The sequence below is a fragment of the Camelus dromedarius genome, chromosome 24 (assembly GCF_036321535.1).
Source record: "Camelus dromedarius isolate mCamDro1 chromosome 24, mCamDro1.pat, whole genome shotgun sequence".
Classification (NCBI taxonomy): domain Eukaryota; kingdom Metazoa; phylum Chordata; class Mammalia; order Artiodactyla; family Camelidae; genus Camelus; species Camelus dromedarius.
The window spans coordinates 15482681-15507820 of record NC_087459.1 but is presented as its reverse complement, the minus strand read 5'-3'; the positions used below and the strand labels follow the sequence as shown (position 1 = coordinate 15507820).

The window sequence follows — 25140 nt, the reverse complement described above, 5'->3', positions numbered from 1 at the left end:
GTGTTCCCTATACTGTACATTTCACACCCCTGACTTATTTATTTTGCAACTGGAAGGTTTTACTTCTTTTGTCTCCCTCACCTATTTCTCTCCTCCCCCCACAATCTCCTTCCCTCTGGGAACCACCTTTCTGTTCTCTGTACTATGATTCTGTTTCCATTTTGTTATGTGCATTTGTTCGTTTTTTAGATTCCACATAGAAGTGAAATCATACAGTATTTGTCTTCTGTCTGACTTATTTCACTTCGCATAATACCCTCTAGGTCCATCCATGTTGTCACAAATGGCACGATTTCCTTTTTTTTTAGAGCTGAGTTGTGTTCGATGGTATATGTACACCACATCTTCTTTGCTCACTCATCTACTGATGGACACAGGTTGTATCCATTAGAGCGGCATTTTAAAAACAGTGGGTCATAGCACACTAGTGAGTAGTAAATTCAGTTTCGTGGATTGTGAATAGTATTCTTTTAAAGTTTAATCCAATAGAAAATAACAGTTAATTCCTTTATCATTAAGCATCCATCTATCTCTAATAATGTTTTTAGTCTCAAACTCTATTTCATCTGATGTTGATAACACACGATCCAGTTTCCCTTTGGTGGATGTGTGTGTTGTATATCTATTTCCATCTCTTGACTTTCAGCTCTTCTGGGTCATTTTTTGTGCTGCCTGTATCTCTAACATAGAGGGAGATTTCTTTTTAATCCAGTCTGACAATCAGAGAAGAGCTTATTCTATGTGCCTTTATTGTGATTAGTAACATGTTTGTAGGATCTCTCTCACTTTTTCTTTTTTAAAAATCTTTCATGCTGTTATGTCTTCTTTTTCCCTTTTGTGCTTCCTATTGCATTAGATTTTCTGTATTCCATTTTTCCCTCTACTGATTTGTTATTTCACATTCTATTTTTTTTTAACGTGTTGTAATAATGTGATAAACACCATAAAGTAAAAACGAATCTGTCCAGCCTCCCCTCAAACAATTACAAGGACTTAGAACACTTAACTCCAGTCTTCCTACTCTCAACTTTCACATGATTATTGTCTAACATTTCCATTTCCCCTCGTTTCTCCCCTGTTGATGAGTATATGTGTATATATGTGGGTACCATGTATTACATTGTGTCTACATGTTGATTTGTGTTATGTACGTGCGTATATAACAGTCAGTGCCTACAGACTTATCAGCTTCCTCATTCAACATTGTTTCTTGCCCCCACCCCCATTCTTCCATATGGGTTCCCCTTCCTTCTAACTGAAGAATTTCATTTAGTAGGTCTTTCAGTGAAAGATGTGTCTTAAAATGTATTTACCCTTGCTCTGAATGATAATTTAGTGGGGCATATAATTCTAGGTTGAATGCTACTTTCCCTTAAGATGAGATGATGATACATTGCGCTGTTGGCTGGCACATACCACGGCTGATTAGAAATCTTAGTACCATTGTTTTCCCTTTGTAGGTGATCCTCCCTTAAAGAGAGCTTTAAGGCTTCTTTGCTTTTGGCATTCCACAGTTTCACCATGAAGCACTTTGGTGCAGTTCTGTCCTCATTTATCTAGTTCAGGATTCACGTTTCTCCAACTTTGGAATATTTTCACTCAGTATCTGTGGGAATGTTACCTCTCCCCGATTCATCCTATTGTCACCTCTCAAATTCCTATTAGACTTATATTGGACCTTCTCATTCTTTGTCTCAATGCTTCCCCACACTCCCCATCTCTTTCTCTCTGCTGCATTCTGTCTCCCAGATCTGTCTCCCAGCTTACTAATTACTCCTCCAGCTGTGTCTATCCAAAATACGGTCACACCCAAAATACAGTCTGTGGATCGGCAGCATCAGCATCACCTGTGATCGTGATAGAAATGCAAATTCATGGGCTCCACTTGAGACATATGAAGGTGAAACTGAATAGAGAGTGGGGCCCAGGAATCGCGGGTTCAATCAATTCTCCAGGTGACCCTGATGCTCACTGAAGTGAGACAGGCACTGCTTTAGCCTGCTCACAGCATTGTCTTCATTTCTACAGGTTGTACGTTGTTCCTTTTCAAATCTGATCCACCCCCCCCCTTTTTTTTTCTTACTGTCCTGTTCTTTCAGCAAGGTTTATATTCCCTTTAAATTTTTTTTTTTTTTTTTTTTTTACTAAATCTCTATAATCATCTTAAACGTACTTATTTCATAGTCTCAAATTGCTACCCTTGGGGGCCTGGATCTTCCAGCTGGTGGTATTTACTGACTCCCCCCTTCCTCGTTGGTTTATTTTTTATTATGAGCTCATAATCACCGAGGGCCCTACTTCCAGTTCCAAGTGTGCCCAGGTCCAAGGTCATATCTTTTATCCAGCGGTCAGTAAACTTTTTTTTTTTTTTGGTAAAAGGTCAGACAGTAAATATCTTTTGGCTTTATGGGCCATATAGTCTCTGTCCCAATGACTCAACTCCACCATTACAGCACATAAGCAGCCAGAGCCAACTTGTTTAAAAACATGGGCATGACTGTGGTCCAATAAAACTTTATAAAAACAGACAGTGGGCCAGACTTGGTCCACAGGCTCTCGTTTGCCAGTCCCTGCTCTTACCCTTGAGGGGCACTAGAAGCCCACAGCTCCCCTTATTGCCCCTTTCATCTCTCTGGGTGTATTTCATAAATATTATTGTTTGAAGACTGTTTCCCTAAACTACCTGATGATACTGAGATCACTTAGGGCTTTTGTTGAAAACAGCATCCCAGGCTCTTGCCCTGGAGGTTCTGATTCAGTCCACATGAGGTGGAAAAAGACATCAGTGTGTTTAGTAAGAACCTCAGATGATCTAATGATTTGAAAAGTTTGGGAAACTCGCCCTAATGGAAGAGAATGTGAAGAATGAACTTGATGTTACAAGACTGTACAACTCAGTCTCAGTGCTCACTCACGCGATGCCACGTTGATTACTGTAAATCCTTAAAATCAGAGTCAGGAAGGACCGCTCAGCCTATTAGCATGCGGCCAGGAGGCAGGGTCTGACTCAGGAAGAGCAGCTGCTTTTTGGTGGGGTAATCTTTCCAGTGCAATTCTAGAAAGGCCTTCTCCCAGGAAGCCGCACATATTTTGCTTAAGTCCCTTTAATAATAAAGCCACATCACAATACATACTTGGAAAAAAACAGAATTTCCCCCAACGGTTCCGTGATGACAGTTGAGATAAAGTTCATCCAACTTTTCCTGGTACTTGTTTACCCGAATAATCAGGGAATGAATAAGTTGCAAAAGCATTCAATGAACTTTCCAGTGATTTATAGGATTAAATTACAGCCAAGTTTGCTAAGCCACAGACCATATTATTTATTGCACAATGCTTTGACTCTTCCTTACCATTAATGCCAGAGCTGACATTTATACGTGGTTACAACTGCACAGATCCTTTGAAGGTGCAGTCAAGGTTGAGAGCCACTGCTCTGAAGGGCGGGCACTCGGCCCCTCCACCACTGGCTCCCAGAGTGCCGGCCCCCAGCTGGCAGCATCAGCCTTATCTGAGAACTAGTTTGAAATGCCCCGCTCCGGTCCTCCTGACTCAGGTACAGTGGGGTTAGGGGCCCAGCAATCTGTATGTTATCCGGCCTTCCAGATAACTCTGATTCAGGCTAACATTTGAGAACTGTTGTCCCTGGATCCCTGCCCGCCTTGAAAACTTTGCCATTCTCCTCATTAAGTGGGGGAGTTGATCCCCCCTCTCTGGAATCTGGGCGAGCCCCGGGGCCTGCTCTGACCAGTAAGGTAATTGAAGTGCGGCTGTGCCGGTTCCGGAGGCGAGGCCTCCAGAAGGCTTGAAGCTTCCATTTCTGCCCCCTTGGAATGTTTCTTCCATAATGTAAGGAAGCTGGACTGGAGGATGACAGGCTGCACAGAGGAGAACTGAAGTGCCCCAGCCAGGGGCAGCACCAAGGCCCCAGACTTGTGCATGAGGCCACCCTGGACCTTCTAGTGCAGCCCAGGAGATCTTCCAGGGGGCAGAAAACCAAAACCATCGAGGCCAAGGAGCGCTTACTGCAGGGGCTGCGGGTGAGGCTGGATCCGGAGCCCCGGGATGGAGCTGTGCAGGGGCTCCCACAGCCAACACTCCTGAACGCAGTATTTATCACCGAATGCACCGACTGAATGCAGTCACACAAGTGAGTCGGGGAGAAATTAGCAGAGGAACAACCCGGCTGACCCACAGAAGCATGAAAAATAATCAACAGCTATGATTTTAAGTCACTGAAGGGACTAAGGTGGAGCTGTGCAATTTACCCTAAGCTTTGCCTTGAAGGGAAACTGGTTAGTCCTTTAAAGAAAATGTCTCTAGGGAAGTTGGGAACTTGGCCAGTCCTAATTGCCAGGCAGGGTGCTGGGTGCCTCCTGTGCAGGGCTGGCTCCGGGCCTTGCCTGTGCAGTCATATAGGCCCTGTGCTTCGAAGGGCTTCACACTTGTTTTAATGTTCTGGGTCACCATCCGGAAATTCTTAGTAACTCTGAACAAGGGGCCCTGCAGATTGTGTAGCCAGTCTTGCTAAATGCAGTTTTTTGTTTTTTTTTTTTCATTTATTCCCCACAACAATCCCAGGAATTGGGTTTATCAGCTTTTGTCACATATTTGGGGTATGTTGTGAGCAAATAAAAGGGGGTGGTGTGGTGTGTTGCAGACAGTCTGGCAAGTTGGCAAGCACTTTTTGGGGCATATTAAGGAAAATCCCCTTGCCGATAAAACCCAAAGTATATTTAAATAAATACAGGACCAGGCAGGGGGAAGGGAAGGGCCTGGCCTGGGAAGCTGGGCCCCAAGCAGCCCAAACTCACTATTTATAGTGCTGTGGCCTATTTCGGCCTGCCGGGTGGCCCTGAAAATTGCTCTGAGAACTGAGCCTGCAAACGGATGATGGAAGCCAGGCGCCTTCGTTCTGGGGTATGGCTGGAATCATGCTGGGCACAGACAAAGGTCTTTCTGATGAGCTCAAGGACATTTTGAAAAACAGGATTTTCCTTGAGAGGATATTCTTTGCCAGGGAATTTTTTTTTTTTTTAATTAAGTTAAACCAGCAGGAAATGGTCAGGAGTATAGTCTTAGGGAAGAAAATGCATGGATCAGATCAAGTCAACAGGGAGCTAACAGTTAGCCAGGCACTGTGCTGAGCACTTGACATGTACCATCTCATTTAAACCTCTGAACAAGGGGCCCTGCAGCACTGTTACTATCCCCATGAGGACAGCTTCCCCCAGAGTGAATGATGCAAGAGACAGACACTAGGACAGCAGTGTCTGATCACCTAATCTTGGAAGTAACACACCATTATTCTGCCATGTTCTACTGGTCACACATCTCTACCCTGGTACATCTGTGGGAAGGGACTCCCCAGGAATGTGAATACCAGGAGATGGAGATCACTGGGGAGTCACTGTGGATGCTGGCTACCACCGTTTCCTGATGAAAAGTAAGTCAGACTGTGTCACTCCTCTGCTGAAAGCCTTACGATCACGTCTCATCAAAGTCAGACTGAAAATCTCAAGTCCCATCCTCCTGATGAGAGCTCACAGTTGACTCGACAGCATCTGATCCCTGAGTACTCTCTCCCCTTCTTTCCGTCATCCCCGGCTCACTTTAATCAGCCACACTGATGCTCTTGTTTGTCCTCAAATACATCCAGTAGCCTCCTGCCCCTGCAGGCCTTTGCATGTGCTTTTCCCTCTTCCTAGAATGTACTTCATTCATATCTCTGCTCAAATCACACCTTCTCAGAGAGGCTTTCCTTGACCAAACCCACCATCTGAATTGGTAACCTCTGTTATTCTCCAGCCCTTTAGTTGGCTATATTTTGCTTCATGATGTTTATCTGTAGTAGACAATGTACAGCCTGGAGTATACTTCTCAGCCCCACTGACGCTGGGCCTGGCCACGTGACTTGCTTTGGCCAGTGGAATGTGTGGGCAAGCAGCGTGCACCCTTTCCCAGCATCCCTCAAGACTTACTGTGTGTGTTTTCACTCACCCATCCCTTTGAGGGCTTTTGATCTCTGCTATAAAAAGAACATAGCCCTGGTAGCCTACTGATCTCAGAAGAATGACAGACTCTAGAACAAAACTGAGTATAACCCAACAGCCTGGAGCCGAGTGTAACCAAACCCAGCCTAGAGCAGCTGAAACATAGGTGATCTGCAGACATGGGAGGAAGATATATAAAGCCACTGAGTTTGGGGATGGTTTGTTAAGCAGCATTACTGTGACAATAGCTAACTGATACACTTCTTGACATTACATTACATATTTATATATATCTGTTTACAGTTTATTGCAAGAGTTCAACTTCCATGAGGGTAGGGACTTGGTCTTATTCCCTGCAGTACATCCAGCATGTAGACCAACGCCTACCTGCTGCATAGTAGGTATTCCATAAATACTAGTGAATGAATATCAGTGAGTGAATTATCTAATTATAGACCCTGCTTGCTTAACTTTTATGCTAGGCTGCCTTCATAGTGCTAAAATTTGCAAAGTATTTTTAAAAACTGTCTTGATTAGGAGCTCTAGGCAGCATACCCTTCACGAGGAAAATGGGACTCACACTGAGCTGTCGGTCTTGTCTCTGTGCCAGGTGCCATCCCTCTTTACCTGGGCCATATCTGAAGCCATTCAACCAGCCCCTGCCTGAGAGAGGAAGCCCGACCTTCAACGACACTGGCTCACCTGGTTAGGCGGCTGTCCCCAGAGGAAAGCCAGAGAGATGGCTAATGACACACACAAAGGGAGGAAGTACACCCCGCCCCCTGCCTGGAACAGCTGCTCCAGGAGACACCCCTCTCTGCAAAGGAGGAAGAGGAAGTCAGGAAAGCTGCAAAGCTGACCAACAATCTGGGGACACCAACACTCACGAGAAAGCAGAAGGAAAAACTGTTGGGACTTGCTGAGGAAATAAAAGTCAACACTAACTCAAGTTAACTCCTAACTTCTTCAGTCCTGCTGTCTCGGGGGCTCACGTTGGGTTGGGAGTATTCTGAATGAGAATATGTTTGGCCAAATTCCTCCCCACCAGCTACATGAGAAGTGTGTTTTCCTTAAAACACGAATTCTAAGAATAGATCTACGTGGGCTGATGTGGAAGGCTATCCTCAATGCTATATGAAAAAGCAAGAGGCAGGCTGTGGACTGTGAGCCAGTATTTAGAAAAATACATACCCAGTATTTACCAAAAGTGCAATAAATATACATCAATGTTCATATATACAATGGAAAAAAACACTGAAAAAGACACACACTGTAATGTCAACAGTGGTTTCATCTGGGAAACAGGTTTAGAGCAAGACAGGACTGGAGGTGTCACATTTTACTTTGAACTACTTGTTATGAACTGTGTCCCCCCCGCCCCCAAATCCATATGCTGAAGCCTGTACCGACAATGAGGTGGCATTAGTGGGTAGAGACTTTAGAGGTGACTGAGGTTAGATGAGGTCACAAGGGTGGGGTCCTCATGATGGGATTAATGATTGGTCCTGGAACATCCAACCGGTAGGTAGCAAAGTTGATTCCAGTTCATCAGTGGGCATGTCACCCAGGGGCTTTAAAAAACGCCCATCTCCTGTTCTCACCATGGCCAGCTGAGTAAGACTCTTGGGAGAATGACGCCCTGGGTATTCAAATTTTAAAATAAAATCTTTCCACAGATGACAGACACATAGTGAGTTTGAGACCATTAAAACCCATAAATAAGCCAGTCCTATGTTACTCACATGTGTTTATTTATCACCAGGGTGAAGGACTCCCTCGTATTGGAGGTCTATGGTGGAACACTTGGCAACAATAAAAAGGAAGGGGCTTCCAACAGATAAACAGGTTTCTACTGTATAGCACAGGGAACTATATTCAATATCTTACAGTAACCTATAATGAAAAAGAATATGAAACGGAATATATGTATGTGTATGTATGACTGAAACCTTATGCTGTACACCAGAAACTGACACAACATAGTAAACTGATTATACTTCAATACAATCTCCTGGAATTTCAAAAAAAAAAAAAAGGAAAGGGGCTTCTGACACACGCAACCACATGGAAGACCTTCAAATGCATCAGGCCAAGTGAAAGAAGTCAGACTCAGAGGCTACATATTTTATGATTCATTTGTATGACATTCTGAAAAGGCAAACCCAGGGACAGAAAAGAGATCAGCAAGTGCCCAGCACTGGTACTGGGAGCAAGGGTTGACGGCAACGGGGCAGCACGAGGGAATGGGGGGGCAGTAATATAAATGTTCTATATCTTATTCAATGTCTTGTAATAGCCTATAATTAAAAAAATATAAAAAAGGAATATATATGTATAACTGAATCACTATGCTGTACACCAGAAATTAACACAACATTGTAAACCGACTACACTTCAATTAAAAAATAAATAAATGTTCTATATTTTGATTATGGGAGTGGTTATACCATGCATTTGAGAGACTATACCCTAAAAAGGGTAAATTTTACTGTATACACTGTAACGTGTATCTCGTAAGCCTGGTTAAAACACACACACACACACACACACACACACACACTATACAGAGGTAGTACCACTACACACCCACCAAAATGGCTAAAATTAAAAAGACAGATCATGCCAAGTATTGATAAGGGCACCGAGCAATGGGAACTCTCATCCGTGGCTGGTAGGAACGGTTTTTTTTTTTGGGGGTTTTTTTTTGTTTTTTCAAAAAAGGAGAGCGATGGGGTTCTGAGGACAGTCAGACCTGGACCTGAACTTGCCCCACCACTTAGCACTGTGTGACGTCGGTCAAGGCACTTAGGGTCTTAAGGCCCTGGCTGAGTCATCTACACATCGGATGACAGAAGTACACACCTGCCTACTTTATAGGATCGGCATAAGGCATAGAGGAGATGCTGTTTGTAAAACGCTCAGCACAGCACCTGGCACATAACAAGTGACCAATAATATTCAATTCTGCTATTCTTAATATTATTATCATTCTCCTTGGTACAGCTGTCTCTAGGCTCCTCGAGGAAAGGATGAGCCCTGCTGCTACAATTCTTGCCAAGCAGAAGGTCCTCAACACATGTTTGTCAAATGAAAGAATGAACAAAGGAAGTCACGTGGCAACGGAAGGCGTCGGGCCTCTATTTTGAGGGGCCAACCACAGCCATCCTCGGGAGCGCTCGGCTTCAAGTGTTCGAGGTCTGATGTCTGAATTCTCAGCTTAAAACCACCACCTCTACATCTTTGAAAAGTTCAGGAGTTTTTCTCCACTTGTTCAGTGGCACTTGTATCAGTGGTCTCAGCCTCCCTAACAGCTGATTTACATTTCCCACATGTTAGAAAATGCTCAAAACCCATGTCAAATATGTGGGTTTCACAAATACCTCTGGGACAACCTAATAAAAGACCTCTTTGGGACTGAATCTTCTGCTTGGGAAGGTACTGTGGTGGTAGAAATGGACTGAAACGGAATTCATGAGTCAACGAACAAGGAGATTCCATACAGAAGACAAATCTTTCCACACGGAGTTCCCACTAGAGGAGCCCTGGGCCGAGACAGTTCAATCAAATCACAAAGGCTGTGGCCAGCCCCTCCGAGGCTACCGAGAAACGGCTGTGTACCACCAAGAGGGGAACTGGTGGTAATTTGATGCAATGCCCCATTTCTAGAATTCCTTTTGCACAATACAGTGTCTGACTTTTCCTGGCAAAGCTGGCCCACCTGCCAGCAGATATCAGCAATTGGAAGAGAAGATCTATACGAAGAAAATCTTTTCAGTCCAATACTCAGATGAACTAAACACGCCCACCCAGCATGCCTTTAGCTGATGCGCTACTTTGAAGCCATCATTTCCCATAGCTCACTTCATTTCTTCACATTACAAGGCTTGGCAGAGAGGTGACTCACAAAGGCTGATGATAAAATGAATACGCTTTTCTCAAGTGTAATCTCTGGGAAATTAACAAGCACAGCTATTGAGTTCAAGGATCCTGGTACATAAGCAACTCCCCGAAAAGTCCTGCTTTTAAGTGCCTGCTTAAATCCCCAAGAAGGGCTTATAAAATGGAACAGTACAGTTTGCTCTTCTTCGTTTTCAAATGTCCTCATTAGAGAGATTGTTTAAGGGATTCGGTTATTCACTAAAATACTTATGAAGCGCCTATTATGTGCCAGACAGTGTTCTAGGGGATGGGGATACAGGATGAACAAGTCAAGCAACTTCGACCTCCTGGAGGTCACGTCCCAGTCAGGGTGACAGACAGAAGACAAGTGAACATCCCACACAATGTCAGGTAGTTGGGAGGGGACAGGCAGGAGATAAAGCACAGCTAGCGACTGCAGAGTGAGGAGGTAGTGCTATTTTGGAAACAGTGACTAGGAGAGACATCCAAGAAGAACTCTGAATGAAGCAGGGAGGGCACCATGATTGACAGCTGCAGATACAAACAACAAACAGCAAGTGCAAAGGCCCTGGGACAGAAGCATGCCTGAGGATCTACCAGGGAGACTACTAGCTCGCTTTTTTAAAAGATTGTCTTTTAAGGAAAACAGAACCACCACCAACAACAACAACAGAGGCAGCTAATATTTACTGGGAATTTATTATGTGCCTGGCACTGTGCCAAGCCCCTTACGTGGGCTATCTGATTCAGTCTTCACAAGCAGACAGGAAACTACGGTTCAAAAGTTAAAGAACCTACACAGGGATATCAATAACCTGATATGACATACCAGGATTCTAAGAGATCTGTCTGCCGTGAGAGCCCATTTTTAACAAGTTGCCCTAGGGCATGTTTTATGTTAAAAAAAAAAAAATCAAGTCTTTCCATTCAGCCATAATGTTTAAGAACAAGAAAGTTAAGGTCAATGGTGAGAACTTCAAGTGATCTTTCAAAAAAGAATTGTCCCGCCTAACAGCCCAGCCAGCAGCCTGGAGTGGCAAACACTTTCTCTTCCACAAAGTGCAGAGACTCAAGTTGGAACTTCTGCTTTCTGCAGAAAAATATGGGAGGAACTCCAAAACTGTTCCTTTGTACTCTTTGAAGATCCTTTTCATAGTTGCTTGGTTTTTATCCTGGACTGTTTCCATCATTCATTTTCTACCTAACTATATAGGTCATCTCTAAAGAGAAAGGAATGGGTTTTTAGGGGGAAAAAAAAAATCAAGATAAATCCAATTAAAATACCCTTGAACACCCATCTCTTTCTTTTTTTTTTTTTTTAACTGTGGTAAAATACACATTACAGTAAATTTACCATCGTAACCATAGTTAAGTGTATAGTTCAGTGGTATTAACTGCATTCATAATGTTATACAACCATCAGCACCATTCATCCCCATAACCCTTTTCATCTTGTAAAACTTAAACTCTGGACCCATTAAACAATAACCCCCCATTCTCCCCTGCCTCTAGACCTTGGCAACCACCATTGTATCTTCTGTCTTTGTGATTCCAACTTCTCTAAGTACCTCATATAAGTGGGGTTGGACAGTATTTGTCCTTTTGTGACTAGCTTATCTCACTCAGCATAATGTCATTAAGGCTCATCCATGTTGACATGGATCAGAACTTCCTTCCTTTCTGAGGCTGAATAATATTCCATTGTACGTACAGACCACATTTTGTTCATCCGTTCACCCATCAGTGGGCACCTGCATTGCTTCATTTTAGCTACTGTGAATAATGCTATGAATATGAGTGTACAAATGTGTCTTTAAGACCCCGCTTTCGATCCTTTTGGATATACACCTGGAAATGGAATTGCTGGGTCGTATGGTCATTCTAGTTTTAAATTTTTGAGGACCATCCCTACTGTTTTCCACTATGGCTGTACCATCTTCAATTCCCACCAAGAGCACACAAGGATTCTAATTTCTCCACATCCTTGCCAACACTTGCTGTTTTCCATTTTTCTAATAATAGCCATCTTAATGGGTATGAGGTTGTTTCTCATTGTGGTTTTGATTTGCATTTCTCTAATGATTAGTGATGTTGAGAAACTTTTCCTGTACCTCTTGGCCATTCATGTGTCTTCTTTGGAGAAATGTCTATTCAAATCCATTGCCCATTTTTGAATCACACTCGGTTTTCTTGTTGTTGAGTTTTAAGAGTTCTCAATGTATTCTGAATATTGATCCCTTATCATATATATGATTTCCAAATATTTTCTCCCATTCTGTGGGTTATCTTTTTACTCTAAGGATAGTGTCTTTTGATGTATAAAACTTTAAATTTTTCATGAAGTCCAATTTGTCTGTTTTTTCTCATGTTACCTGGGCCTTTGGTGTCATATCTAAGAAATCATCACCAAATCCAATGTCGTAAAGCTTTTGTGCTATGCTTTCTTCTAAGAGTTTTATTGTTTTAGGTCTAATATTTAGGTTCTGGATCCATTTTGAGTTAATTTTTGCACCTGGTATTAGGTAAGTGTCCAACTTCATTCTTTTGCATGTGGATATCCAGTTTTTCCAACACCATTTGTTGAAAAGTCTATTATTTCTTCATTGAATGGTCTTGGCACTCTTGTAAAAACATCATTTGACCATATATGCAAGAGTTTATTTCTGGGCTCTCAATTTGATTCCACTGATCGGTATGTCTGTCCGTATGCCAATAGCGCACTGTTTTGATCACTGTAGCTTTGTAGTAAGTTTTGAAATCAGGAAGTGTGAGTCCTCTAGTTTTGCTCCCTTTTCAAGATTCTTTTGGCTTTTTAGGATCCCTTGAGATTCCATATGAATTTTAGGATGGGTTTTTCTATTTCTTCTAAAGCCCAATATTTATTTTATAGTCAGTATATTTTGGAAATATGCTGTGTATTTTTAGGAAAAAATCTCAGATTTTGGATCAAATCTGTCATGCTTCTAGATTTTATCACAGGTACAATGTTCACTGTCTCATCCAGACTCCAGCTCTCAGGAGGGTTATATATCTACAGGCCAGGAGCTACCTTGGCCAGTGGGATCAGAAAAAGAAATGCATAATAAGTAGTCACTCAACCACCATTTCTAAGGCTGTATATGGTGGCAAACAGTGCCTCCCGCCCAGAGAGTTGTATAGTGCACGACCCACCCAACTGGACACAATAGCCTTCCCTGCTAATAACTTCTAGCACAGCATCCGTGCAATTCCACCCTCTCCAGGCATCATTCTTCATCCTCTCTCCACTCTGCCATCAACATCTATGCCTAGGGCATACTTGCATACATTGTTGGTGCATGTAAATAGATTTAGAGGCTAATTAAATTCTAGCCTCTCTGGAAGGTACTTTAGCAATAATTATCAAAACTCTGCAAAAAAAAAGTGCTTACTTTTTGAACCATCAATTCCACTTCTAGCAATTAATCTTACAGCAAAAATGAGGTAAGTGTGCAAAGACGTATGAACAAGGATGCCCTTCATTATATATTTTATACAGGAAAGAAAACGAGACTGTCCAAACAATTATGGTTAAATAAATTCTGGTTTGGTGCATTCACAGAAAGGACTATCACAGAGCCATTTAAATTTGTGAGACAGATCTTCGTGTTCTGACAGACAGATGTTCTCAATATATCACTAAAGACAGAGAGCAGGCACAAAACACTGTTGATTATCACAATTTTATTTAAAAAATTATTTATGTGAATAGGAAAAATTCTAAAAGGATGAATGCATCATATAATTTTAAAAACTTTTATGTATTATCTTTTTCCCACAATAGTAATGTATTAATTGAACAATAAAAAAAGAAACAGGTTTTAGAAAAATTCGTTTCTTCGGGTAAGCTTCCTCTCTCCAACCAAGCCTCTAGCTGATATAGGCCAGTCTTTCCCTAGGACAAATTGGGATGGTTGCTCTGCCTGCGTGGACCCAGATTTTTATTTTGTACTAATAACCTCCTTCATGTGCAAGTCATCAACAGTCTAGAAATTTTTATATTGAAAATTGGGATTATCAGGACTCTAGCTGTGACAGAAATCCATCCTGAAGAGGATCCACCGGTACAGCTGAATCCAGGCGCTCCTCCCCTGGTCTCAGCTCCGCGCGGCCCTGCGGTCACTTCTCCAGCGGCTCCTCACACAGTGGCAAGATGGTTGTTGAGAATCTAGCTCCTCAGCCACCCCCGTCACAGAGAAGCCTGCTCCGTCCCAACAACTCCTATGAGAATCCCAGAGTGGAGTTTCACTAGGTGCGACTGGCCTTCCCCTGCCCATCCTGAGCTAATCCCTGTGGCAAGAGAGACGGGACGTTTGAGTATCCAAGCTGGCTCAGGCCCACCTCCACATCGAGGGGAAGGAGGGACCCCATATGCTTTGTTTACACCAAGCTGTTCCTCCTTGGGTGCCTCATTCACCCCAGGTCGGTTCACTGCTGACAAATCAAACTCTATTTATGATTGCATAACTGCACAGATTCTCATTGTTCTCTGCAGGGTCTCCGATTTTTTTTTTTTTTTTTTAACTTTGCAAAGCCACAAAGCGGGCTGCTGAAGCAACCCTGCACTGCACTATTCATCAAATAATGTTAATGATTGATGCCTTTGTGATTCTCAGTTGTCACGATGCCTGGAGGGGGAGCTGACGCTGGGAGGAGGGGAAGATAGCCTGCCACGCTGGTGTCTAGGCTCAGTTAGACAGAAGAAAATAAAACAAATGCGTAAAAGGCATAAAGCACAGGAGCTTATTTAGATAGAATCAATATTCAGTGGATTTATCTGGTGTCTGACTCCTAAATCCTTAAAGAAATTTCCATCTCATGGCCCATGAGAACCTCATATGAACATCATGAAAGAACAGTTTTCTCTGTCAAGTGGTACCTACTGCATCCAGTATCTCATAAGCAGAAGAGCACTATTGATGTTTGGCTTGTCACCAAACACACTTCAAAAAGAAGAATGTTCAGAGGACCAGATTTCATTCAAAATATCAAATGGATTTTAACCCCCTCCCCAAGTTTTGCATATTGAAACAATCTGGTTTTTCTAATCGTTCATCTAGTATTTCGAAAGAAGAAAGAAGAACACATCTACTCCTACAGAAGTGCTTAATGTCGAGAAATAGCTATCGGGAACCTATTTACAATGCTAATAATAACGTCGCAACTACCAAGAATGGTTCACTTCAAATAGCCTTTCATTCGACGGGACATTTCTGTTCATGTGGTGGGTTAAAAATATTTTTATGAAACGTCTGGCTGGTTTTTATAATAACCAGTGAGGATGTCAGATTTCTAGATTTTAAAACTTCCTGGCAAGATTATTATTCAGTCTTAAAAAAAAAGGAAGGATGTTCTGACACATGCTACAATTTAGATGAACCTTGAGGACATTATGCTGAGTGAAAGAAGCCAGTCACAAAAGGACAGATTCTGTCTGATTCCGCTTACATGAGGTGCTTAGAATAGCCAAAATCAGAGAGACAGAATGTGGGAGGGTGGTTGCCAGAGGCTGGGGGAGGGAGGAATAGGGATTTAATGGGCCCAGAGTTTCAGTTTAGAAAGACGGATGGTAGTGATAGTTGCAAAACGATGCAAATGTACTTAATGTCACTGAACTGCACAATAAAAATTGGTAAAAATGGTAAATTTTATGTTATGTACATTTTACCACACACACAAAATTCTGTGGGAGACTCTATTTTTCCTTCATGGTGTTTGAAAAAGTACAAGTAAAGGTTTCTGGTCATTTCAAAAACTTCATGTTAAGTGTCTAAGGAGAGAGGGTGCATTACATGAGTGCTGGCTGTAAAAGTACCCTCCGTGAATTCCTGAAAATCTCTTTCTCTAGTCATAGGATATTGTAAGTGTTATTGACAAAACCAGGCCAGAAATCTGGAATATTACTCAGCCATAAAAAAAGAAATCTTACCATTTGCAATAGGATGGATGGACCTTGAGGGTATTATGCTAAGTGAAATAAATCAGAAGGATAAAGACAAATGCTGTATGATTTCACTTGTCTATACAATATTAAAAAAACAAACGAACCAAAAAGCAAAATAAATGAGCATCCCAAACCAAAACAAAACAAACATAAAAGAACAGAAGAGCAGTTACCAGAGGGTAAGGGGAGGGGGTGGGGTGGGGGAGAGTGAAATGGGAAAAGGGGATCACCTGTATGGTGATGGTGGAAACGACATTTTTGTTGGTGAGCACAACGTAGTGTATACAAAAGTAGAAATATAATGTTGTGCCCGTGAAACCTACAAAATGTAATAAACTATTGTCACCACAATAAAAAGTAAGTTTAATAAAAAGGTTGGAGGATACTTTTAATGGTAACTGCAAAATAAGTTTTGGCAGAAATTCTAAATTACTCTTTAAGACCTATTTTACAGAGATCCTATTTCCGAGTTCTGGATGTCAGTGATAATATCCTATGTTTCAAATTCATCTAAAGGTTGTCCTCTGGGTCCTCCACATCACAAAAACTCCCCACCAGGCCAAATGCTGTAATTGCACGTGACTCCTACCAGATATGCTCTCCAGAAGGACTGGATGTAGAGCGCGGCTGCTTCTTCTGTCAGCAGGAGGGAGAGTGGGATTGCCGGCCGTGGGCTGAAAAGCAATAAAATGGTCATATGCCCATGAGAATCCACCCTTCAGCCTCAGCAGAGTCTTTGACAACATAATGGCCCCTCTGATTAAGCGCCTCATCTATCCCCATTCTTAGAAAGCAACAATGTCAGTTTTGATAGAAAAGTTTAGGCTTGAGTTAGCATTTCTTTATTTTAAAATCTGGGATGGATTTTTTTGTTTTTAACCAGCATAACTTTAAATCGCTGTTAGCCTGCTCTGCTTTGAAGGACACAAGTTGGAAAGCTGGGTGTTAGTTCAGAAGGTGCAACGTACATGTTATTCATGTTACACATGGACATAAAGCAAGAAACAAAGCAGAAGCCACTTTATATACTGCATTACGACTGAGACATAATAAAGGGCTCTTTTCCCAGCTCTCTGTTGAAAGGGAATTAAGTAGTCCATTTCTTTCCTGAAAGCAGAATATTGGAATTTATTTCTGATCAGTGTGTATTTCAGTTTAACATGGTTTAAATTCCACGTTAAGTTCTTCTACTACATCTTAATAAGCAACATAACAGCTCAAGTGCTGAGTGAATTGACAGTGTCTGCTCTTGTGGGATTTTTAGATTGTGATGGGATTTCTGATCATAGACACCACATTTAAAAATCATGGCTAAATGCCCTTTTCTTTTTAGTTTATTTCCTAAAAGATTTTTAGAGATACTAACTGCTGAGATTTTACAAGTCTGACTTAATTCTGGTTCCTTATGTTTCCCCAAAGCACAGATAACTCTGAAAAGCCAAAAGTCAAGACTTTTCAGATACAGTACAAAGAAATAAACCTCTGAAAGGATGTGGGTCACATGGAGGCTGCTCTCAGGGCTGCCATATCTCCAGAAACGACTTTGCAATTGAACCTTGGCCTCAAGGCCCTCCCTAGTGACAGCTAGCGTTCGTGTTTACAGTCACTCTCACTGTACAGAGAGGCTGGCTAACCTGTCCAAGGTCACACAGCCTGTAACTCAATCCCGAAGCCCAGGCTTCCCTCACAATGCCATGCTGACACCGGACCTCAGCTGGGGAACCACCTCCCGATGCCCAGCCTGACAGACTACAGACCTAACTGGCAACATTGCACGAGTCTCCAAGATCTGAGATTTTATTTCTCTCTAAACTCAAGACTTAACAACAAGAACAATAGCATAAAGACTCTATTCAATATCTTGTAGTAACCTATAATGAAAAAGAATATGAAAAGGAATGTATGTATGTATATGGACGACTGAAACATTATGCTGTACACCAGAAATTGACATAACATTGTAAACTGACTATACTTCAATTAAAAAATGGTTAAAAAAAATAAGAACAACAAAAAACCCCACCCTTGATACAGTATATTTGTGTGAATGAATACATGCTCTTTGGGATTATTCCAAAATCAAAGAAATCAAAGCTGGGAAGAACCTAGGGGGTTATCAAGAACGTTTCTAGCGAAAGCAGCATTGCCAGGTTCTGGGTCTCCCGCAGGGCCAGTCCTTTCTAAGAGACCAAGGAAAGGAGATTCTTCCACTTCTTCAGAGAGACAATTACACCCTCAAAATGACAACACTGTTAGGAATCCTTCCCTAATGTTCCGTTTTTATTTTTGTTTGCTTTTTTTGTTTGTTCTGTTTTTGTTTTCACGTCTTCTTGCCTAATATCCAGTTTTCCGGGCTGTAATGGAGCATTTGTATTTTTCTGGCGGCGCATTGGCGCCTCACTTTTCACACTCAGTGTATCTCCTCATCCACTGTCCTTATTCTCTGTATCTCAGTTGTGGGACACCCAAAAATCACATCCTTGAAGTAATTCTCCTTTACTAGACAAGAATCAACGGCTTCCAGAGAGACTGTGGTGTGCTGGCAGTGAGTTGATGAGAATAATGCTGTCATGCATTAATACCAGCTGATGTGCACCAAAAGCTGCCCGGACTCCCCCCGCCCCCACCCCCCACCCCCCCGCCAGCCCTGCTCCCTGTGCTCCAGCCGCCTCCTCCAGTGTGCCCTCCCACCTCTGGGCCTTTGCAGAGGGGCTTTCCTCTGCCTCCCATGTCCTCTTGCCCCCGGCCAGGGCACTGCATACAGCTGTGCAGGCTGTTCTCTGGTCGAGGGCACCCAGCAGATGGGCCGGGGGCCCTGAAACCCAGCCCACGCTCGGCCACACCTGCCCTACGGTAGGGTCACTTTTCCTAATCTGCTCAAAGCCACCTTGGGGCTGATATCTCATTCTTCCGGTTCACTCTTATTCTTTCTTCCAGTCTCTACTCAAATGTTGTGGAAGGATTCTGGCCTTTGATTAGATCAGGGCCCAGTGGAGCTCTGTGTAATTTTTCTGTCTAGTCCTTGGCCCAATTTGGAGACTTAAATCTGTGTGATTATCTAATTAACATCTAAATCCTCAGCTGGTCTGAAAGCTCCACAAGGGCAGCGAGTGGGTCTGTGTTTGCTCCTTTTGGCATTTCCAGCACTTAGCACAACGTCTGGCACTCAGTAGACACTCAGCGAATCTTTGTGGGATGAGCCCCTGGCTGGCGCGGTGGGTGTGCTGAGCACTTGCCACGCATTGCTGCATTAAATCCTCACGACGCTGACCATGAGCTGCTGTTGCCCTTCTTCTAGAGCGAAGAAACTCAGGCATAGAGGGGTAAAGCCAGTCGTTCAAGGTCACTGAGCATTTCCTGCTGAGAATGCAAACTGCCCAGGAAACACAGGGAGTGGCCCACAGAGAAGGAGGGCAGCTCCCGAGGTCATGTATATGGAATTCAGGGTCTGGTAGCTGCGAGTGTTAAATAGAGGAAAACACAGCCATTTGCCGAGAAGGAAAAAACGAGGGGAGAAAACGCTGTCACCATAGAAAATGCCGTCTTCGTGCATCCTTACAGTAATAACTTGGCAGGGCTTCGTTTGCCTGAAGCCCCACAGGGAAACCCGACGTCAGGGCAGCAGAACAAAGTGCAGTTTGTCACTTGTATCCGAGGGGAGATTTGATGGCGCCTTTCCGTTCAGCTGCAATTTTCCTGCTTTAAGTATGTTTTTCTCTAACTGATGGTACGAAATCCTCCAAGTATCAGTATTCCTGCATTGGAATAGCAGTCAAGGAAAGAATAACAAATCTGGGGACACAACAGGCCGGGCCAGCCCAACAAAGGGCTTCCACCGGTAATGAAACCCCAAACCCCTTTGCATCACGATGACATCTCAAAAAAAAAAATGAGATTTCTAATAGGCCTTTAAACAGTAATATGAGGCCACCTTTAGTGACATCCCTGCTTTCATGGCTAAAGAATGGGGCACTGTCTAGTTCCTCCAGCAAGTACGAGAAGGCCAAATGAAAAGGACTTAATCTTCAGAGAGCGGTCCCCAGGTATTATCAATCATTTCAGCAGGCAGGCCTGCAGGCATAGAAGCCAGGCCAGGCCCTTTCTCTTTTGGAATCAGTGCAACTGGCTTCAGGTCAAATAAAAATTGAGATTTAGCAGAGGCGACTGCTGATCATCGGGGAACTGGGGACGGGAGGGGAGGAGAGAGGAGATGCATGTGTCAATCACAGAAGAAGGCAGCCAAGGCTCCTCAAGGGCATGAATTGGACGTCCCCAGAGCAAATAGGTCTGCGCGTTCCAACCGGCAAAACAGGACTGCTGAGTGTGTTTGTAAGAAGAATTGTCTTAGTGGTAGTTCTCATTTGTTATGTCCTCCTTCTTCTCAAAAGTGAATTAAATATATGTGAATCACAACAACTGATGCTGTAATTCTGAGAAGGAACAAGAATTTATTTTTCTGATTGCTTGTGTATGTAAAATGTGCACACACACCCCCTACATTTGGATGCTCAGTAAAAGATCTCAGGACTTAAAGAAGCTACAGTGTGCTTACAAAATACATAAGAGAATCTAAGAAATTAGTCTTTATTAATCTCTCCATCTAGTTCTAAGACAAAAGTACCAAACAAAATGGCGTTTAAGAAGAATGAAGCAGAAAGGGGAAATCCTTGTTTTATGTCTAAAACTGAATCTTGAAATCCAAATTTTTTCCCACTTTTCATTAGGTAAGAGAGTAAGTTATTTTCTTGTAACATGAAAACACAACCCATATGCAAAGCCATTTACAAAATGACACAGGCCCTAAGTCAACCATCATTCATAAAGCCTTTCACCAATTCATAAAGCCAGTTCCTGGTGACATTTACCCATCGTATTCAGCAAAAGAGGTTACCCAGTAGTCTCTGCCTTCACCTTAACTGGTTTCCCAAACATTCTGTGTTGGAGGCATCACAGTCTTGAGTAATGAACTTCAAATATTTGGAAGAAGTACAATAGATGCTATGCGGAATGGTACTTTCAGACTAGCCACTAGGACAGAATCTCATAGGATTCTGTGACGTCCAGCCTTCTACGGCGGAAGCAATAGCTCCGACAGCCAGTAGGGAAGAGCTGCCTGCGTTAAGCTCTAACAGCCTACAGCACACTTAGGCATCATGGTTCCTAGGACGTGATCTTGCTTCACCCCGTCACCAACTCCACCCTGGGAGACGATCAAGCAGTTATTACCCCAGCATCAGCCTAAATCACTCTCCTAGGTAAACACAGAGCCAAGTCCCATTCTACCAACCCCAGGGATGGAAGCCACATATGGGTCCAGTTAACAGTGTTCACTAAACAACTCAGTGTAGGACCACGTGCACACCCTTGGGCTGCAGGTATAACCAACTCAAAAATCAGGCTGTGATACTTAAATGCTGTTTGATAAATATGCCCAGGTTGCTGATTTTGGACTTCTGGCCTCCAGAACTGTTAAGAGAATAAACCTGTGTTGTTTTAAGCCACAAAGGTTGTGGTAATGCATTCAGCAGCCACGTGAAAAGAATACATCAACTAATAAATGGCAGGGTCAAGACTGGAACCCAGACGTGTCGGCCGTGTGCCTCACACGGGCTCCCCAGGCTTGTTCGCAGAGAGTCACCTAGAAATAACAGGCAGAAGGGGAGGAAGCAGTACCATGTGCCCCAGAGAAGGGGCCACCCACACGACAAACTTCCAGTGAAAGGGAGACGCACTGAAGATTTATGTATCCCAGCGTGTCCTGAATTCAGGAAATAGCTCTCCTTCCTTCCAGTTTGAAGACGAAAGCTAACATAAGGAGCAAAGATGATTCATTATCCTCATGAGACTCTGGCCTCTGCAATTACCGAGACAGAAATCTTCTATAAGACAAAATGAATTAAAAGGATTTTCTCCTTTCAACAGGGCATGACGGCACATTTTCTGCCAAGCTACCATTTAACTGTGATCTCTAGTGCAAAATGCATGCCATTTCCTGTCCCATTTTGAAGGCACCAGCGTTTTGGGTCCCACTGGTAAGTTCAGCACAAGCAGACCATCATATGGCTGGTGCTTGTCCTCAAATGGCACAGTAGCACTTCTGTTTTCACCTCAGTTTTTGGTCATAAGATATCTTTCACCAACCTGAAAGTATCGTGGATTTTTCTTTTCTTCCCTTTTCCTTTATCCAAGGGTAGAACGTAGCTGAAAAGACATTTTGCCCAAAGCAATCTTTCTTTTCTCTTCTAAACACAATCTTTGTCTCATTGAAAGTCTCAGTTTTAATGATGTCTTTCATGAACCTTCTCCCCTGGGACACAGGATCAGAGAGGCAGCAGCACGCTTTGGTTCCTTGTGTTTATTTAGTGATTTATTTTTGAAAATGAATGGGACGGAGGCTTTTCGGTCAAAATAAAAAGCGAACTGTTTCCTGTTCTTAATATGAAAACAAATAATTTCATTGCTTCTGATTGGCTGGTTAAGTCAGGACTATACATCACAAAAGAAGATGGGCCTGGATTCATAAATGGGAGTAAGGCCAGCAGGAGATACGATGTAATCCACCGCTGTTGAAAGGTGGGGAAGAAAACACCCTCCTCGGGCTCTGGGCTAAGCATGTGCAGATCGTATTACTGCTCCCAACTATCACTCCTTTCCTTGTAAGAGAATCATGTGTCCCTGCTCTTTGCCATTCACCTTGTGATTTCTCCCTGGGAGTGGTGTCAACTTCCCTATAGCACTGATACCGAACTTGGCCATGGGACTTGTGTTGACCAATGAAATGTGAGCAGAAGTGATGTTCCCCATTGTGTAGCTTGGCCCTTACTCTTCTCCCTCTGCTATGAGTGTGAGGGAGGGTGCTGCTCCTTCATCCTGGGGCCCGGAACAAAAACAGACGTGGAGCAGAGCCAAAGGGGACACACAGCCAACATAAAACAGGGTGAAGGATCAATCTTTGTTGTTATAAAGCCCTGAAATGTAAGAGTTGTTTGTTACTGCAGCAAAACCTAGATAAAGCTGGCTGATATAGAATACTGGAGGGTAGCTGGGTAAATATCACGTAGGAGAACATACCAGTCAGGACTTTTTCATTCGCAGGTATCAGAAATCTAACTCAAACTGGCTTAAGCCAAAAAAAAAAAAAGAAGAAGAAGAAGAAGAAGAAAAAGAAAAAAAAAAAGGTCATTTAACTACTAAAGGTAGAACTGGCTTTAGGCATGGCCAGATAGGGAGGCTCAAAACAATGCCATAGGGATTCAGGCTCCAGCCACCTCTCAGCTCTGCTGTTATCCCAGGCACAATCTCTTTAGATGGTTGCCCTCAGCAGCCCAAGCTGATAGCCACAAAGCTCCAAGCCTAGAGGGAAAGACAGAAAAATTTTCCTGGTGGCTTCTTAAAAAATCGTGGGATGTTCTCTAATGGAACCAATTTGGGAGCAACCATGTTTGGTGGTCAGGGGGATTCACTGCTCTGATTGGCCAGGCCTGGGTCACATATTCAGTCCAGGGCCAGAGGTGGACTCAGCTCACTTTTTGTGTGAACTGAGAATGGGAGAGGGGTGATCCTTCCAAAAGCATAGGGAGTTCTGCAAACAAACGAAGAGAAAATCAGTGCAGGGCTGGAAAAAACAGACATCTACCACAGAAAGCAAGAAAATAGAATAAAAAGAAATAGAATAAAGATCCTTTCATTTTACAATTGTTTTTAATTCTTAAAGTAACTCTTCAGACAATAGGAAAGCTACCATAAATACAGAGGAGCAGATAAAAGCCATGTTGCTGCCATTTGGAGTGAAACAGCCTTTTGAAAGACTTTTTAGGTCTAGAGTTATTTAATTCTGTGATGATTCTTGATTTTAAAACATTTCCTTTTCACTGTATAGTTTATTTAACAAATATGCATATTGTCTCTATGATAAATCTTAGTTATTTTGATAAACCTAAGAGAATTAGGGTTATCAATGTCTACATAAAATAGCTACATAAAAATGCAGTTCTTAAGAAAAGAGTCATGGAAAAGAAATGGGTAACTGAGAGGGGACGTGCAGAGTGAAGAGTATGTTAAATTACGGTGACCTGTGGGAGAAGACCCACCATTTCTGTGATAAGCAATTGGCAGCCACCCGTGACAAATGACTGCAACCTACCAGCTGTGATCTGACAAAATAATGACATGGAGCATCAGAGACAGCTGAGCTTGGTAGAATTTGTCTTTCCAAGAACATTAAAATAAGACCCAAACTCATATTTTGGTTGGCTCCTTGGGCTAGTAGATAAGATTATTTGAGGCAATGAATGCTAGCACATATGATACCCCAAGGAGTGGCATCTTACACAGGAGCTGACTTTCAGAGTAACTCAGAATACACTGGAGGCTCAGAGCAAGCTCATCAAATAAGCACATAAGGTGAAAATCACATTTAGTCAAAATTTCCCCTTAACACACTTTAAGTCACCCGTATAAAGACATAGCATCTTTCAATCAGGCTCATGTAGTCAGTCCCCGGCTCTCCCCCCGCCTCCACCCCCCAGTCTTAGTACTGATCACTCTAAGTACCAGGTGACAGATGAGACAGGAGAGCAGAGTAATTCATCATGCTCTTAAGGGCATGGACTCTGGAGCCAGGCTGCCTGGGGTTCAGATCCTGCCTCTGCTATTTACTAGCTTGCGATCTTGGGCAAAAAATTTACACCTCTTGTGCCTCAGTTCTTTCTCTCAACTACGGCTGTCGCCGGCACAGCTGGAACCCATGGACTATCCAGCATTCCCTGACATGTCTCAGCCTCCTTGGCAGTTGGTTTGGAGCCATGCTCTGTGAGGAGAGGTGAGAAGGCTAAAAACTAGGGTGCCTCCTCGATTCTTTTCTTCCTTTGCTTCAGTGACTTCAAATATGACCCGTTTCAAATGGCTATAATTTATAGAAGAAGGCTGTCCAACCTGTATCAGTCTTTGTATAAGTAAGACATAAGCTTTTATTGGGTATTTTGCTAGTGTTTATAACTGAGACCTAGCCTAGACTAGCCTGATTAATACAGTGGGGAAACAATAGTTCTTACCTTGTAGGGTTGTTATGTGAGTTAAATTAGGTAATATTTATTAATTGTTCAGGATAGTATCTGTGTAAACACTATATAAATGCTTGGTTGGCAGATAGGTAGATAGGCAGGTGGGTCATGTAGGTAGACAGACAGGCAGAAGGAAGTAGCTGCCTGATGGGCTGCTCATGTTATGAGTGTCACAAAAACTGAGGACAAGTAAGGAAAGAGCTGAGTCCTGTGTCCTATTTTA

At 42.8% G+C, this 25140-nt stretch overlaps 1 protein-coding gene across 2 annotated transcripts in view; it reads right to left on the bottom strand.

Moving 5' to 3' along the window:
• Positions 1-25140, bottom strand: part of IQCK (IQ motif containing K) — a 109530-nt gene that overhangs the window by 40493 nt on the left and 43897 nt on the right. The window contains exons 7-8 of one of the 2 annotated variants that reach the window (XM_064478484.1): positions 16445-16529; positions 13661-14132 (exon numbers count right to left, since the gene is read on the bottom strand). In XM_064478484.1, coding sequence (XP_064334554.1) covers positions 14088-14132; positions 16445-16529 — 130 coding nt within the window. In that variant the 3' untranslated portion in view covers positions 13661-14087. Of the gene's footprint in view, positions 1-13660; positions 14133-16444; positions 16530-25140 lie in introns of those variants that run through there. The other variant, XM_031433121.2, reaches the window with a different exon arrangement.